Source organism: Lycorma delicatula, chromosome 7, assembly GCF_047948215.1.
Source record: "Lycorma delicatula isolate Av1 chromosome 7, ASM4794821v1, whole genome shotgun sequence".
Classification (NCBI taxonomy): Eukaryota; Metazoa; Arthropoda; class Insecta; order Hemiptera; family Fulgoridae; genus Lycorma; species Lycorma delicatula.
This window is the reverse complement of record NC_134461.1, coordinates 84,639,722-84,659,368: the sequence shown is the minus strand read 5'-3', so window position 1 is coordinate 84,659,368 and position 19,647 is coordinate 84,639,722. Positions and strand designations below refer to the sequence as shown.

Here is a 19,647-nt window from a genome sequence, read left to right as displayed (position 1 = left end):
TGCTTAAAAAAGTTGACTTGTGAAGCAAACAAGCTTTCAACAATTTAAATAATAATTAAAACCTATTTGTGTACATGCATGCACATAAAATGTGAAAGGAAAATGACAAACAATCAATAAGTGCACAAATTAATCAAAAAAAAAAATGTTAAAGCTTAAAAATTGGAATTTAAAATTTAAACATACAAATTTATAAGAATAGTTAAAAATCTAAAGAAATTAAAAGAAAACAGCATAAAAATGAAAATTCACAGACATTTAATAAAAAAAAAAAAAAAAAATACATACATACAAACAGACATACAAGCCATTAAAAAAAAGAAAAATATCAAAAACAAATGAAATTAAAATTTATATTTTTGTTTAGTTTTTTGAGGTCGGGTACCTCTGATGAGAATGTGACATAACATAAGTCTTCATAAATATCAGCGTCATTATCCTGGTAATTTCTAGTTGGTGTGTACAAAGTTGGCACACCTGTATGATGGTGATTGTTAATTGTTAAAGATGAAGGCCATGATGCTGTTTCACTAATACTTCCACAGCTTGGACTATATAAATAATATATAGTGTAATGAATTTATATAACAGAAATATAACTACAACAAAAATGATTACAATATAATAAATATGAACTATGCAATAAAAATAATCATCATACCAACATAAGAAACCTAATAATGCCTGTCAAAAAAATTTACCAGATATATATTTCAACAATATTTTTGTAATATAGAAAAATTAACTAATAAAAAAAAAACAATTTAAAATATGAAAGTAAGGAAATTTTTCAGTTACAATAATAACATATTCTCCAAAAACAAAACCCACAACATTACATACATAACAATAAAAAAAGTTGTCATAATCAGTTTAGTAGTTTGGATTTCAGTATACTCTTTTGATTAAACTGATGATGGAAGCCTACAATTCGGACTGGTTTATAGTTCAGTTAGACACTTCCATAGGGCAAAAATAACAAAATGGACAAGTTTGTTTTTTTACATAATCTGAATGTCTTCTCTTTAGAATTTCTGAAAATCTTCAAACACGATTCTAAATTAATATAATAATTCTAAATCCAAAAGGTTTAATAACCTCTAACAGACTGTTATCTAATTTAAAAGATTTTAGAGACTGTTAGTTAATTCTAAAGATTATCTCATTTTTGTTACAGCATATATTTAACTGTTTAATACAGAACTGTTGATCAGTATGTGCTGCTCCCTATCAAGGTAAAAGTCTCACAAGGGATTCTGCACAGGTGGATAACCTTGCTTGAATGAAACCTTGAGCTATTCTCTGGATGGAATCATTTTTTCATTGTTTGCTTATTTCCATTCTCTTTTTATAAAAACAGCTTTAAGAAAGTATGATGTAAATTATTAATATATTATTATTACCATGGCTATGTCTACAATATTCTAAGAATTTAATGTCATGTGCATGAAATCATCAAATCCAGCAGTATTTTTTTTTAATTGTGCAAAACAACTTCATTCTATTCATTACAGAGGCTGGTTGTATAATAAACATCATTACTACTAGAGAAAACAATACTGATTTGGTGCCTCTTACACTTCACACGTTTTACAAGTGATATAGTCATAAGAAAGATTGCAACAGATAGTGTAAAGCAACAAATTATGTAATTATTTCTGTTGGTAATACTATACACTTATTATTACTTTGCATCTATTTAGTAGCAGGCAATTTATTTATTCTCTCCCCAGGCCTATGTCCAATTTCAGTAATCCTACTCATTTTTTTAATAAATGAATTTGGTAGCATGTGAAAAACCTCATCCAAGTGAAACACAACATGTGGTAAAGAGGAGCACAGGATGGGTACTCTTTGTATATACTACAGTGGAAATGGTAACACATGAGTGTTACCATTTAAAAAATAAACAGAAATAAAAATTGGCTATTAAATGCATTATTAGGCAGACAATAAGCAAATTTCTTATAGACCAATTCTTACAATATGAAGCTTAATGTGTTTTAAAAAACATAACTGATTTTACCAAACAATTTTAACAAAAAGTGAGCTATGTAGTCATAATAAAACTAGAGTATAAATAGAAAAAATTACGTTATGAATAAAACGTTTTGATTAAAAAAAAGTGACATTTATGAAAAATGATTAGAATATTGAAGTACAAAAGAAAAAGTAATAGGCGTACTACACACATACAGGCAAAATTTACATCCATTCAACAAAAGTTCTTGAATGAGCAATTCACAGGAAAGAGACAGGTTACTTGCTAATTGTCAGAGAGAAATTATTTTTCATACTGTTGGTGAAAAAGGTTTAGTATGATTATAAATCCAAACTAAAATCTGGCAATTACCACAATTCCATGAACTATAAATGATGAAGACTTGTTAAAAACAAACTAATTTCTAATTAACAAATTCAGTTTCATTTAGGACCATATATCATATATCAGTTGAAAACTGTACCAAAATCAACACAAAAAAAGTGAAATGAATTAAACAGCTTACTGAATATAAAATGCAGTTTAACGAAAACATGTTACAATTAAAACTTTACAGATTAATTTTTCTCAACAAATTGTTTTATAATAAAGAAAATGGAGGCTTACTTTCCAAACAGGGTTATGATATATTATGGTGTCTGTCTTCACCCTGACCCAAACCCTATTGAGATGATCTGGGAGAATGCAAATGATGTTGATAACAAAAATATTACTTAAATCATATGACTATCACTTTATAGTAAGAAGAAATACTAATTTTCATAAATAAGAAAGTCTAGGATCAAAGATATATGCATGTGCAAAACGTAAATTAATATTGGGAGTCAACAGATGGATTGTCAGAAGTGGTTAGTGAAGAAAGAAAATGACAGTAACTTTAATGATGATTATGATTCAGATGGCAATTAGTAATGGTACAGAAAGCGGTATTGAAGAATTAGCACAGATTTCTGGTAATTGAATTTTTTTCTACTTGAAGCCTGTTAGTTAAAAGCAGCCAACTTTCTCTCATTTGCCTGATCCCCGCTGATGTGAATGTATTCTCCATCTTAACTGTTAGGTCTTAGTGTCTTGTAAACATTAACTTTATATATTTATTGTACATACTGCAGTTTAAAAAAAAAATTTAATATACAGGGGTTATAGTCTCCTTTGCACAACTGATAAACAGTGATATACCACTGTTCCAGAGAAAGGACTTATAATGTTGCAAAAGTAGTGAGATTATATTTGGCACTGCTTAATCTTACAGAATCAAATACAATTATCAATTTCTTCTTAATTTTCATTTAAATAATTTAATTTAACTCAAAAGCTCAATTTCCTACTTTTAGTTTACAATCAACAAGATCTCTATTATTCATAAAATGCTAGTATAATTAGCATGTGTAATGAATATTGTAAATTAGCTTTTGTAAACAACAAGCACACATGCTGATTGTTAACAATTAAAACATTTTACAAAAAGGAAAATTTTACTTATTGTACAAATTGCAAAGTAATCTGTACTTGCAGTTCATACTATCACATCAACTTTTGAGAGAAATAATGATAAAATTATTATTACAACAGGACAGTGTAGTATTAAACTTTACTTATTTAAAATGACACAATGACCAGTATTAAATATGAATATTGTTTCAGATTTTAATTAGAATTAGATGTTCATTAAAAAAGTTAATGATTTTTTTTTTATTGTAATCTAATCAAAAATTAAGCATCTGTTTTTTAAGTGAACAATAAATTCCATTTAACAATGCTAAAAACTATGTTTAAACAAACATTAAAACGATCTATTTTTTAAGTAGATTAGACAGCAACTGAAAAGCTGATTATAACAAACATAGAAAACACCAAAATATCTTTCAAAATAACAGACTCAATTTAATTTGTGTAAAAACAGTATAAATTAGAATAGTATTTATAAACGAATTTCTAAACTATAAAAAAATAAGAAAACTATACATTAAGCATCTTAAAATGCATATATAATTAAAACAATTAAATTAACAAAAAACTCATTAAACAGAAAATCTTTTGATAAATACAAATTTTTTAAATAAAATATATAAATAAAAATAACAAATAACTAGTAAAATTTAAAATAAAGTTAGTAAAAGCATCTTATAAAATAACAATATTAGAAATTGTACACAATATCTAATAATATAAAACAGACACCAAATGACTAATGAATGTAGTCAATAAACAAAAAAGGCCTTGATCTCAATTGTCCATATGATCCACATGATCCTCTTTCATTAAAAAGATCATCAAATGATTGGAATTAATAAACACACACATATTGCACAGTTCACTTAATACACTAATAACTAATATATAATATTAATGTTATACAAACAACCATTCACAAAAAAGTTTATTGTTTTAAAGAATAAAATCAACTTCTATTAACACATTTCAATTTCTTTCCTGTTAAATAAGCAGAACATAAATAATTACAATAAATCAAGTATTCTACAGAAATACACCACTAAAATTCTCATTTATTTAGTTTTTAAAATTATTTTACATACATAATCACAACTGACAAAACAGTTGTTTCATGGTTCTTAGAGGTAAAATATGGACCAGAGTCTATTTTCAAATGGTACATACTGTAACAAGACCGGTATAGCGGACCGAGTAACAGATTCCTACCAATTAAGAAGAAAGTATTAGAAAGTAATATACCGGGAAAATTCAGAAAGGAGTAGAAAGGAACCTTTTTAGTAAAGGTAACAGGCCGTTTAACAATCATCTTTTGTAATATTGTTGACTGACACACAATAAACATGAATTCTTCCACGAGAAGAGTTACTGGACCCAGGTTAGGAATGCATGGGAATGAAAGGGCTCGGTCGATTGTTCTCACGCTTAACTGGGGTCTGGTCCAGCAGGTAAAGATGATAGGAGTATAAATACTCCGGGGAAGAATAGTTGAAATCAGAAGTGCAAAATGAGTCTACGCGAGATGTTATGATGTGAGTCTGCAAGGAAAGTACTTAGCAAGAGTATTCTGTGAGAAGGCGAATTTCTAGTGTGAATTACATTCAACGCAATTAAGGTGACGTTACAAGTAACTCTAGTACACAAAAAAAAGAAATGGTTCAGTGAGTTACTCTAAGACTACAAGTGAAAGAGATAATGTACCAAATTTCATTTATAAATTGTTAGGGTAGTTTTATTTGTGAAGAGCAAAGGTATTTGCAGTAAAATAACTTCTTTATACTTGTGTTATCTATTGTATTATTGTTGTTAATACAAGATTAGAGATTAAGTGTTAAGACTAGCAGTCATGTTAATGTCTTTTGTCAGCGAGACTGAATTCTGGTTCATTATGTATTATTTCATTTAGTATTATGTATGGACTAAACTTAACTGAGATCAAGTGTAATTATCACATGTCATAGAAGTAACAACAGTATTAATGTTACAATAATTACTAAATGAACTCTGTTATTACCAACTCTGCACAAAAACAATGCACTAAAAATTAACAATTTTAACATTTTTTGTAAATGCTTTTGTTTTAATTATCAACAACTAATTAATCTAAAATATGATTATCTTTCAAAAATCCAATGATACCAATTTAAAAAATTAAAAATCCTTATTTTGACTACAAATGTTACGATAAAAGTTCTACTGAAAGTTCTCCATTGGCTATTGATAATATTGAATTATAGCCTTACCAGCTAGTGTGAATTAAGAGACTTATAATTTTGACAAATAGTACGTGATGGATCAAGCCACAGCAACAAGTCAGAAAGATTGTTTTTGACTGAGTTGATACAATGTCAACTCAGTCGATCAGAAAGTCTTTCATTACTCAGTATGGCAGCTACAAAAAGCATACTGCACGATCAGGTCAGAGCACCATCAACAGGGAGACCCAGAAGATATCACATAAAGATAATAGATATACAAGTTGATTAAGTGGCTCCAATATAAATGTTTTTATCACCTGCTGCCAAGCCAAACCAATTTTTTTTAGAACCACTAGAAAACTGAAACTGGTCACTCAAGTCAGTCTTAACAACAGTCACCTAATGGTAACCCAAAACGGTTCTTTCAAGAAAAACTTTCAGGTTAAGACTCACTTCCGGGTAACCCCTTGTTGATGTCATCAATATCAGAAGCTCCGACCAAAAGGTTTTTTAGAGCTAATTCCTGACTTACTATCAACTGTGAACCTTTAAGATTATTTCATTTCCCTTTTTTAAAGGGCAACAGTTTTGTCATGTATTTATGTACATTATAATATTACCTAGAGGGATAAACTGTTGGTAATAATGAAAAATTTAATACTAATCAATTGTATATAAATAAATAAAAGTAGTATAAATAAATTACTGTGTTAATACAATTTTGTATATATATTTTTCATACTTTAACACATTCTGTTTTACTATAAATGAAATAACAAATTTACAGCCACATTCTAAATTGCATAACTAAATTGTAAAGAAATGTTGGTAAATATATAAAAATTTACCTTGAATTTAAATTTTTATAAATATCCTCTTGAGATAATGTTCTTGGTTTTAAGACTGAAAACCCCCTGTTAAAAGAAAAACTAATTAATCACAAAAAAAAAAAAAAGGTAATAGAAATTACATTCTACCAAATGTTAAACATAAACTTATTTCTTCTATATAAATTTAATGAACAAGCCTTACAAAACCAACACTGACTTATTTGCCCCAATACTCTTAGAATACACAATTATTCTTTCATAATGAAAGAAGAAAGTTAAATAACTTATCACATACAGTCAACTCCTGATTATCCGCAAACGGTTTAACTGCACCAGCTTAACCACAACGTCTCTATGAAAAAAAAGTTTTAAAAACTTATAAAGTTAAAAATTTCAAGTTTTCTCATCATTCTGTGATAGGTTTTTACTCCTTCACTCATTTGTAACTTGAATGTGTGCTTGTTTTGAATATGATAATGCTGAACTACAGTTCATTGTGCAATATTATTATGCTATGCATAACCATGAAGTTCAATAAAAAGAAAATGTTTTAATCACTAAAACAACACTCAATCACCTTATTTAAAAAAAAAGAGTAAACTACACAATATATTAATTTTTTTTTTTAATATCTATGTATTTTTTTCTCATTAATTACTGTAATTTTTAATAAGTGTTTACTAATGTGTTATGTACTACTTACACTACTATATGTACAATTTATTTACAAATATATTAGTGATAGTGAACATTTGTAATGTTAATATGTATTTTGAATAAACTTCTGGATATTACTTTTACAAAGTACATAATAGTGTAGTGAACTACATTTTATTTTATTACTTATTGTTTATACCTTAATATAAAACTGCATGTAAATACTGTATTGCAGTACAGTATTAGGTCATTTTAACACATATTGCTCTGTTAAATATTATTTTTGGTTCAACTGTGATTTTGCTATGATTTTGGATTATCCATGATCCTCTTCCAGGTTATTTTCATAGATAATTGGATGTTGACTGTATATTTAAAATAAATAATATAGTAAAATTATTAAAACTCACGACTCATTATGTCATACCAACCATAAGTAATAATCAAATCATAGTAAACAATTTTTACAAAATTCAAATACCTATATACAGAAGAGTGCTAATTAATCTGAACACAGATGTTATTAATTAATATGTTCTCTTTTATTCTTAATCACTTTACGTATATGATTAAGCATTGATTCAACAAGTATACAACTTTTTTTTACTTCTTCATTATAGAACCGTACCAATATTTTTGCTTTAATGAGGTCAATCTTTGTAGTACAATTCATTTTTAAGTTGTTCTTAGACTATTGCCCACAGATTTTCAATTGGGTTTAAGTGTGGGGAGTTGCCTAGCCACAGAAACACTTTAGTTTCGTTCTTTGAAAAAATTTTCTACTTTTTTGGCAGTGTGGCATGGTGTCAAATCTTGTTGGAACACTCGGTCACCATGTGGGAATTTGTTTTGAAGTCGTGTCACAATCCTTTCAATCAGAGCCTTAATATTTATATCCATCTCTTTTCAACATACCATCATACCATGGAAGTAATGAACAAGAGCCTTCAAATGTAAAAACAACCCCAAAACATTTTTTTGGAGGATATTTAACTGATTGTTGGATAAGAGTCAGTGATGTACTTTCTTCTGATGCTTTTCTAATATATGGAACCATTTACCTCTGAATATAAAAAATGTGACTCTTCAGTTGTCATGTAAATCTGTACCACTGACTGCTAATTCTCAATTTAAGTCCACAGCAGATAATTTTGGATCAAGTTTACTTTTTTTTACTAATAACCGATCCTTTGTTGTTTTTTTACGACCACATTTGCTTTTCCTTTGAGGTAAAAAGGAATTAGTTTCTTTAAATTATTTTATAATAGCATTTCCTCTCCTTAGTCCAACACCACACTCAAAATTTATTTGTCGTTGTGTCATACTGGTATGTTCAGCATGACAAAAACAATTTTTGAACATTTTCTTGGAGTTATACCTTTTATTACATATTCAAGACATACAGAACAAAAATTATAAAGATATAATTTTGTAATAAAAACTTAAATAAATTTTCACAAAACATAACATGAAAATTGCAAAATAACCTAAGACCAATTACCTCACATTACACAGACAACATAAAAAATGGGTATGGTCAAGCAATGTAGCCACAACATAGATATGAACAAAAAAATTCCCTGTGTTCTGATTAATTTGCATGCTACTGTACAATTTGCAATTTTTTTTGTGATATACAGTAGTCCCCCCCCTGTTATCGTTTAACCAACTCTTCGGGATAAATGACTAATTTTTTTTTTTATAAAATAATTAATTTTTCAACTTATTTTTTTATAATTTAGTTTATATGTTAATGTAATTAGGCCCTACACAGTAAAGTACTATATTAGTTACATGCAATAATAATTAGGCCCGCATACAAAGGAAAGATTTTTATGAAATGTAGAAAACAGTGCACATGTACAGTAGACTTATACACTACTGTATGACACCATGTTGACTGGTACATTTCCTCAGCTAGGCTAAACATAAACAAACAATTAACGCTGTTAATTTTATAATTAATTAATTTTGTGAAATTAATGCAAGAGGTTGCATTAATTTCACAACATTGATACATCAAGCGGTTTTATTTAAAAACAATTTCAATATTATATCATAACTGCGTTATAATATCGAAGTGAAGACTCATAAAATCATCACATTGGTATGTTTTGAATGGTGTGATATACAGTGGCATCTATAGAGTGAAAAATTATTTTATATAGCATATACGTACATATTACAGCATTCAAAAAAATAATAGCCTTTTAAGTAACCGACATAGAGAATTTTATTCATATGCTTTAAATTTTAGTTTAAATTCAGTACAGTACAACAATTTGTAAAATTCCTTTTTATTTTCATCTATTCATTATAGTGTAATGAGTTTCTTATGTACAGATAGTAGCAAATTTTTTAGTTTTGGGTAACCTTTAAAATTCCTTATAGTTTACTTTTTACCTGTACTTACATTGTGAGTCACAAAAAAAAAGTGTGGTAGTTTTGATCAAAACTGAACTGAAGGCATTAGAACAATTAGATAAAGGTCAATCGGTAAAATCAGTGGCATTAGATTTAGGTGTTGGTGAAATAACAGTTAAAGACTGGAAAAAATTTCAAAGATTAAAATACATTGTATGCAGCAAGGCAGCCAGGTGATTCAGTCGTGGAGTACCTTAAAAAATCCTGTTAGATTTACTAGACAAGGCACTGTGGATGTGGTACCTTAAAGAAAGAGAATAACTATCAGTGGACCTCTGTTAAAAGAAAAAGCCATTATTCTGAATGGAAAAATCACTTAGCAAACGGTTCTGGCAGCAGCATAATTAGCGACTCTTTTACATCAAGTGAAGGATGGTTACATCATTGGAAAAAGCTCTGTGGAGCCCATATCTTAAGTATATCTGGCGAAAAATTATTTGCTGACCACGCAGCAGTGGAAATATTTAACAACTTCATAAAAAAAAAATCATCGATGAAAAAACTTAGTTTTAATGTTGATGAGACAAGGCTTGTATATAAGTTGCTGCCAAATAAAACGATGGCTGTTTGGGATGAACACGCAGCTCCAGGACATAAAAAATCAAAAGACTGAATATCAATAGCTGCTGTCTGTTGTAATGCAAGTGGGACTCATAAACTTCCACTTTTTCTAGTAGGAAAGTCTAACTCACCAAGTTGGTCTAATGGTAAACCTGTCATCGTAAATCAGCTGATTTCAAGTTGAGTTCTAAGGTTCAAATCTCAATAAAGGCAGTTACTTTTATATGGATTTTAATTCTAGATTGTGGATAGTATCCACAATCTTTGGTGGTTGCGCTTCAATTAACCATACACCTCTGCAATGGTCAACCTGAGACTGCACAATTCATTTGTACTTACATATCATCCTCTGAAGTAATATCTTATGATGGTTCCAGAGGCTAAACAGAAATTGAGTAGGAAAGTCTGAAAATCCAAGAGCGCTGAAAACCACTAATGAAAAGATGTTACCGGTGTATTATATAGCACAAAAAAATGCACGGATGAGTGCTTTCTTATTTAAAGAATGGTTTCATCATGAATTCATTCCTAAAACAAAATGACTACTAAAAAAATTAAATTTACCTGAAAAAAATTTATGCTATTCCTAGACAATGCTTCGCATCATCCTTCTTTCAACGAGCTTGCAGAAAACAAAATTAGGGGTCAGTTTCTAGCACCTGATGTAACACCCTTGATCCAACCTATGGATCAAGGGGTAGGTATCCATCATACTTTATCTTTTCGTTTTAATAGGGTTAATTATATGCAAAAGTATATCTGATATAGGGCCTTCATTTTTTTCCTTGATGATCTCACCACATAAGCTTGAAGTTTGTCCGTGGGATATGGAGATGAGATTTTTGTAGTGTATGAAAAATGCCATGCTATTGTTACAGAATTACTGTACAACAAGTACCACCTATACTATCTCTTATTCATAAAAAAAAATTCTTTGGTTTAACAGACTTTTTGACTTAACCTACTACCTGTTGGTCCAAAATATGTCGGTTAACAGGGAGACTACTGTACTGTTAAATATATTTTACTGCTTTTCAAATGTGCAATACAATCTTAATACCACAGCTTTTATTGCAAGTTTCTAATAATTGAATTTTAATTACTAAAAATCCTAATAACTACCATTCCTAGATAAACACAAAAATAATAGATATAATAACCACAGCAATACCAAAGGTTAATGTTTAAAATTAATGGCAGATCACTGAGAGTAGACAAGATCAATAGCCAAACTACAGTTCATCTGGGAAATTACTATCCCAAGATAAAATACATACAAGTATAAATTACAATAAAACAGTTACACTGAAAACTGACTATATAAAATTACTGCTACATACTGTTACATGATCTAGGAACCTTAATGATAAAAAAAAAACATAAATTTTTTACTGATTTAAAATCTTCTGTAATAATCTATCAAAAGTAAAAACATAAATTTTATCATAATAAAATCGCTGTAATAATTATATAATACTCCAGATTAAGAAATATATATACTTTCATAAATGCAAACAATAATGTTATGTAATAAAAATCCACATTATATATTAACCAGCGTTAATTAATTTTAACTGACAAAGAAAAAAATAAAAAAGGAATAGAAATACAATAATAAATTACACACATGACCTTGCAATGCATGCACATACACAAACTCACACACTATGTAGTATGTGTGTGTGTGTGTGTGTATATATATATATATATACATTATTAACTATAATTATGATTTCTTTCGAGCACAATTATTTAAAATCAAGCCAATAGACTTAATAGTGCAGTTGTATTTGTAGTTAACTTTTAGAAATACACCTTAAATGTACTGAAAAGCTACCTTCAGTAGTAATTGATTGTGTAATATTTCACACACAAACACACACCACAAAGAGAGGTAGAGAGAGTTAAATTAAAAAAGAACATAAGATTACTTACATAATATTTTTTGCTTGTACTTTAAAACAATTTGATAATTTTGATAATGTATATAAAACTCTATAAAAATCAGATAAATCAAACAACATGGAAGGTTCAAATAAATCACTTTCTTTTAGACCATAAACCTCATGACATGCTTGAAGAAACGTTTTAATATTTCTAAGACACAAAAACTGAAAAAGAAAAACAGCAGAATATTATATAAATACCTAACCATAATAAAATAAATTGTTTAAATCTACAAAATTACAGAGATTTTCCAAAGCCCAAACCTCATCAAGGAGTCATTTGTTGAATTCATAATAGTCAACAGACACTATTTTTTCTTGATGACCTTAAAAGAGTTCTACAGCTGCTTCAATAACCTTATAAATGGCAACATATTTTTATTAAGAATCGTCCTTCTTGCACTTTTCTACACTGAAAAACTATACAACAATCACAATATTTTCTACCTATCACCATTAAAATGCAAGTATGAATAAGGTCTTTTCACACATCATCAGTAGTTCTGTATGGACTAACAATTACCAAAGTGTAATATTTTGAACAAAAACTTCGTTCTGAACATCAATGAAATAAATATTTCAGCACCACAGGTATATGGTAAGTATACAACTGGCTTACAAATTAGTACACTCAAGTTCTAAATAATATCGTACAACTCACTATACACAACTAGCTAACCATCAATATCACAAACATACCTTGCATTACAGTTTTTACATGTCATCACACCATGAGGACATGTGTGCAAATAAAGTATTTATTGTTATGTATTAACTGTGTTTGTGTTGTAGTGTATAATAACAAATATGAAGACATCTATTTTTTATATAAAAGGGACTGTAACCTTTGTGGTGAGAATAAAGACTACCAGCAAGTTGGGCCCCTGAGACACATCCCATATAAGCAAAAGCCAACAGACATTTTACTACGAAAAGAATTACATTATCAACACAATCATTTTAAAAAATGTTATAACCATACTAAACCAAAAATGTAATTTTAAACACCGGGAATAATCAGGGTATTTTCATAAAATACGATTTTGGTAATTGGATTTAATCCAAATACCCTGAAGAAAAATTTCCAGGCATAAAGCGTGGTCAAGAATTCTTGTAACATCTTTGGGTAATACAAGCTTGATTAATGGTAATACTATACTATTAGGTAATTTATCACTTTATTAAAACCGATACCACTTGTTCTTAATATGTTAGTGGTCAATAAATACTACTTTTTTTATGATTATTTTTGTAAACTGAAAGGCCATAATTTTTTTTCTATTTGAACAACAAAATTTTATTCAAATACACTGTAATTCAACACTTAAGACTGCAACTAACAGTAGATACTATAGCACATGTCCTTGTTTGGTTTACGGAACAATTAAACTATACTACAAGCACTTTTGGTTTTGATGACAGAAAGGAAATGACAACTACCTTATCACTCAAGCTAAGGATTTCTATCTATGGTTTCCATGTAATTAGTAACTAATGATAACACTCACTAGGTCAAGCTGATACTATAAAAATGAATAAAGTATGGATGTTTCTTTTAACAGTCTGTAATTATTAATAGCATCAATTACTTTGAATTATTACTAATTATTGTGTAAAAATAATACATTATAATGCAGCAACTTCAGTTGACATAAAAGATACAACTTTTATTACAGTAAATACAGTTTGTTACATAAGATACGTATGAACATTTTTATATGAGTAAAAAAAAAAGATTGTAATCATTATTATAAAGTAAGAACATTGTCAAAAACCATTTTACTTAAAAATTTGAACTAGACAGCAATTCTAATTGTTAAACAATCATAATCATTAGATGTTGAGGAAATTGTATAAATAAATGTTTCACCTAGGTTCTGGGTTTGAATCTCAATAAGGCTTGCCATCCTTTAACATACCATAAAATTTAAGTATCTAACAATATCAAAATTTAAACATCTAACTATAAATAAGTTATAGCCTGTTGTTTCTTTCAATTTAAAAGCAACTAAACCACTGAAACCTATTTATAAAATGATAGCAGAGGTTTACAAATTCTTATACACTTCATATTACTTTAAATATATAAAACAATTTTAAATAAATTTCTACTCTTTAATTACCTTATTCAAGGACAGTCTGACTGAAACATAAAAGAAGGTAATGTATTTTTAAAAAACACTTTTCTTCATTTTATGTAACTATACGTCTAACAAATAAGGTATCTTCAAAAAGTATGTACCATTAGATGATTAAACAAAAAATACAGATAATTTATTATTAAACAATTCTATTATTGCAAGAGAAACCTAAAACTACTTGTCAATTTAAATCTCCACCAATACTGTGGCATTTATTGTAATAAAGAACTAATTTCTAATTGTGTTTTCACAAAGAATGCTGCCTATTAGAAAATGAAGATATTGCATAGTAACATTTTTGACACATTACCCATCATACTCACAGCAGTGAGTGAGCAGTGAGTACCCATCATACTCACAGCATAATCAGCAAAAGGAATCATTTCAAATACAAGAACAAACTAAAGTCACTTGGAACCAAGTATAACTGGGCTAAAGGAGGATGATCCATTTATTCCTATTCAAATGTTAGGCTCTAGAGGGTTGGACAACAATGTATGGCTCAGTATTACTGTAAACATTCTTCTGATACTTTAGTGATGTCACAGTTTCATAAAGAACAGTTGAAATTCATGAACAGTTGTGGAATGTGACAAGAAAATGGCAAAACAATAAATTGTTAGTTCGCAAAGTTGCTGTAGCAAATCTTATTAATGATAAACGGCCACTCATTGTAGCCTCATTTTCCACAATTATCATCGTTCATTGTTCACACTCATACTACAAAAATCTGCCAATTAATTAATGTTGATTTTACATTTCTTCATTTAAAAAAAGCATATATCTGACTACATTTCACAGTTAGTAGATCTTTCAAATGTTTTAAACATTAAATTAGTATAAAATAAAAACTGCTTCTTTCATAATGGTAGCTGTAATAAGTTAAGCTGATGATGTATGAAAGAAATCAGCACGTATCCACAGAACTCTGAAGCTCATTTTAAAATGGTACTTGTATTAAAAAATAGGTTTTTAGTATTCCGAATACTAAAAACTGTAGTAAGGTATGGCCAATTTTGTACAAGCAAACTTTTTTGCATCAGTTGCAATTGGGCCCTCATGTAATTGTTGATTTCTTATTCCTTCTTTGCAATTTTAATGTAGACTCAGTCCTTTAGCCTATAATAAAACATCAAAAAAATATTCTGAAATGGCAATTTTAAATCAGCGAGAAATATATATATATGTTCCCATAACTTTTTGAATTCATAGCATCCACCTTTACTGCACATCCATCAATCTTGTAAATCAGTTGACAATATCACAATCACAGGCATATCTTCAGGGGTTTTGAAAATAAAACTACCACACTCTTTTGCAAAATACTATACTCTTGTAAAAACTGAATTTCATATTTTTTGTCTTACACTCATACAATCAAATAAGTAAAATTTGGAGTAAACAAAAAATGTACATACATATAAAATAAAATAGGAACTGAATCTACAATGTAAATGAATCATACTTGTGATTTATTCTGATCTTTAATGCAATGGCAAAATTAATAAATATAGAACACCATATTAACATGTACTATAAACCATCAACTCCACTGATTATGGAATTGATAAAATTAAAATATACAAAAATTGTAATTATGACAAGAAATTTTTTTCACACAATTAGAAAAGCAGAGTTAAAAATGTTATGTATCTGTACAAAATTAAACTGGAAATTTGTAAATTACAAGTGGTGTTATAGGTTACTTTTATGGAAAATATTAAAAAGTTATTTAACTTTAAGCTATTTTATGTCAGCTGTGGTTCATCTGCCAAATAAAATTAATGAAACTTTCACAAATAACAGATTTAAAAGTATAATAATCAAAGAAGAGTAATAAACATCAAGTAAACTTCCATACTTAAAAATAAATGAGATTATCCACCTGGAGAAATAACAGCCTATACAAAGCAGCAATCTACTAAAAAAACAGGGGAGAAATAACTTATGTACTACACATGTTGACCATGTAAAATTTTAGAGTACTGATAATCTATACTTTTTGACAGATTTAATCTGCTTCAATATAATGTTAGTTGTGACAATCTTTTGGTCCTATAAAGTAACGATTTTAATAATACTTTAGTATTGCAAAAAGCTTTAAAATATGAACTGCATTTCGATTTTAACAATTTTTTTATACTCTATAAAGGAAATTATTTTTACAGCAAAAGGTTTTTCCTCTAATATACTTCGTGGAAATTTGTACAATCTGTTTTAAATTTACCACAAACAACTTAGCTAAGAAGAAATGGAATTCTTTTTGGCAAGAGAAAAAGTTTGGAAGTAAGGTGTTTAACAACCAATCATCCTCTTTCAAGTAGAAAAAAAACATTATCTCAGTAATCAGAATCCTTAAAAAAAATATAAAAATTTTCATTGTTTGCATAACTTCTTTGCAAATCACAGGATAACCTTCATAGAGTCACAACCTATTTTCAGTCAAACATAGCATGTATACTCAAAACCAGACTTGTCATTTGATTTGTACTTTTCGGACCTTGTGATTAGATACAGCTACAAGAGAAAACATTTTTTAATCTACATGATAACATGATTATAGCCTCAACTTTTTTAGTCTTACATATTTCACAAGTTAAGTCATCATAAGCTTTTATATTTTGAATCATGTCGACATAACTATTATTAAGCGGTTACTTCATTCAATACTCATTAAAGTACACACAAATTTAATAAAATGTAACATTTACAACAGAACTGTAATGTAGTAATGGTAAGGCAACCAGTAAATAAATTTATAACAATGTTAATACAAAAAATTTTAAATCAAAATATTGAATCAAAGAAAAATTGCTAATAATAAGCAATTTAAGTCTAATTTAAAGCCCATTTTTTCAATTTAATGTCGTTTACTACATAATTTTAAGGGAAATTTATAATTTAACGTCAAAAGACTGTCATGGGAAAATATAATCATCGTTTAAACATGTAAACATTAAATCACTCAAAATCTCTGTTTAGTAAACCATCTTCAAAAATAAATCATAAAACCCAAAATTAACTCCAATTCAACCCATGAATAATGACAAAGTAAAATAAGTGTTTCGTCGTCACACTACAAATGCAAAGTTACAAACTAACTAAAACAAATAAATGTTTAACAAAAATAATACAAATAATTACAACGTACTTGTGCCATTTGGGGTTTTTGATTCACATCCTTCATGTCAATAGAGCCTGGATCCAGTGTATTTAATAAATTACATAAAAGAACACCATCTCTCAAAGTATAAGCTAAATCAGATATTGTCGCTTCAGGCCAGTTCGCTGTGTGATCAGGTCTCAGAACATTGCACCTTGTTAACCAAGCAACGCACTCCTTCCAAAGCTCGTTCGCCATATTTTTTAGTTAATATTAAAAGTTAACATCTATTACAATACTCGTTCACACAAAACTTCTAATTTGAAATCATAAATAAAGTCATTAATGAGTTTACATTAGCGCTACTAAATGCAACAGAACCTCACTACTTCACAATCTCATCAAAGACCTTCCACTGCCTTTTTAATAATCCTTACTACTGATGTTAGCGGAATGAATGAAATAAATGAATGGAACAAATGAATGAAATACAAACTGTATTGCAAAAACCTAAATAAAGGCATTAATTTTCAAAACATAATAAAAAATACTAAAATAAAGGTTTTTATATAAATCATATATCGAATAATGCCAAAGTACAAAAAAAACTCATCCGGTTAATTAAGCTTAAAATTATATTTAAAAAATATAATTACAAAGAATGTAATTTAGTCTTGTTATTAAATGTAAGATTATAACCAACAGAAATAATATTATTCATTTTTAATAAAATAAGATCATTAAAATACTGAATAAATATATCTTTGGGGTTTACCATTTCATAAAAATTAGGCGTTGTTTTCGTTAACGCAATGTTGGTATTACACAATTTCAAATGAACTATTAAAACTACTTTACATTTTCTGATACTACACGTTGTAAGCTTTCGTTCAGTTTAGGGCTTATTATCGTCGTTTTTAATATTGGCATTATGTATCATTAATAGAATTATATGTATGATAATAAAAATTAACAATTTTTGACATTAAATGAATTATAACTTTTACCTTGGTCATAGCTTTAATAATAAAACTAAAACGTTGGTGATAACTCGAGTATTAAAAAAATGTATCTTATTTAAAGGAAAAGTTACTCATTACAAGGTTTCCAAATAGCTAAGTACAGTTATGACTAAATGTGAAATTACATTATAATAAAAAATTCATTTAGATCTTTGCGTAATTATACACTATACATCACATCTTAGCGAAGTTACGTGTACTACCGCACGCTTAATTAAATAAAAATATTCTGCAACATTTTTCTGGAAATTATCAAGAAAACCATAAAAAAATTACAACGTTAATGTATAAAAAAATATAAATCGTATAACTATTAAAAAATTGTAATTATTTTATCCCAGATTTCAAATCCGTCAGGCAGGCTCGGTATTTTTCACAAACTACAAAAATTCATCTCTCAGCGGCTGAAATAGGGCCTATAGTTCCTTAAAGATAAGATTGTATTAAATCATAGATGTAACTTTGTCTATGTGAAAAAATTGATAAGGCATCAACTAAAATTTTATGTACAAATTAAAAATAAAGAAATAATAATGGAATATATATATTTAAACATTTGTGTCATGTTTAAAGAGTTATGCCAGACATAATAAATAGAAAAAGTAAAACAATATTATTCTGATTTACTACCTCTAAATGGTTCATTTACTAAAATAAATAGAAATGGTCCCTTGCAGAGACCAAGTGTTGGGAATTCAAAATCAAGCAGTTATGTTTACTTTATGAAATAAGGTAGTGTAATTTTTTTTTCCTAATATGTATGTTGCAACATGTTCAACTAGTGAACAATAAACAATTCCTCTCCCACCCAATGAGATGAATATGATGTAAATTAAGTGTAGTCTTGAACAGACTCGGGTCAACTATTCCTAACCCACTGGGTTGGTCTAGTTGTGAACTCATCATTGCAAATCAGCTGATTTTGAAATTGAGAGTTCTAAGGTTCAAATCCTAGTAAAAGTTTACTTTTATACGAATTTGAATACTAGATCATGAATACTGGTGTTCTTTGGTGGTTGGGTTTCAATTAACCACACATCTCAGGAACAGTCAACCCGAGACTAGACTTCATTTACAATCATACATTTCATTCTCTGAAGTAATTCCTAATAGTGGTTCTGTAGGCTAAACAGAAAAAGAAAAGTCAACCATCCGAGATTATGGTTAATTAAACCCCAACCACCAAAGCTTACCTGTCTATTGTCTAGTATTCAAATCCATATAAAAGCAACTAACCTTACTAGGATTTGAAGCTGAAAACCTTTGCTTTAAAAATCAGCTGTTAAACAAGTGAGTTATTTGCAATGATAA

General features: G+C 28.3%; 1 protein-coding gene across 1 annotated transcript in view; it reads right to left on the bottom strand.

Annotated features, from left to right (window-relative positions):
- Positions 1–17,734, bottom strand: part of Vav (Vav guanine nucleotide exchange factor) — a 62,634-nt gene extending 44,900 nt beyond the window's left edge. The window contains exons 1-3 of the mRNA XM_075371294.1: positions 17,363–17,734; positions 12,060–12,235; positions 6,501–6,566 (exon numbers count right to left, since the gene is read on the bottom strand). Coding sequence (XP_075227409.1) covers positions 6,501–6,566; positions 12,060–12,235; positions 17,363–17,572 — 452 coding nt within the window. The 5' untranslated portion in view covers positions 17,573–17,734. The remainder of the gene's footprint in view (positions 1–6,500; positions 6,567–12,059; positions 12,236–17,362) is intronic.
- Between the last annotated feature and the right edge of the window lie 1,913 nt (positions 17,735–19,647).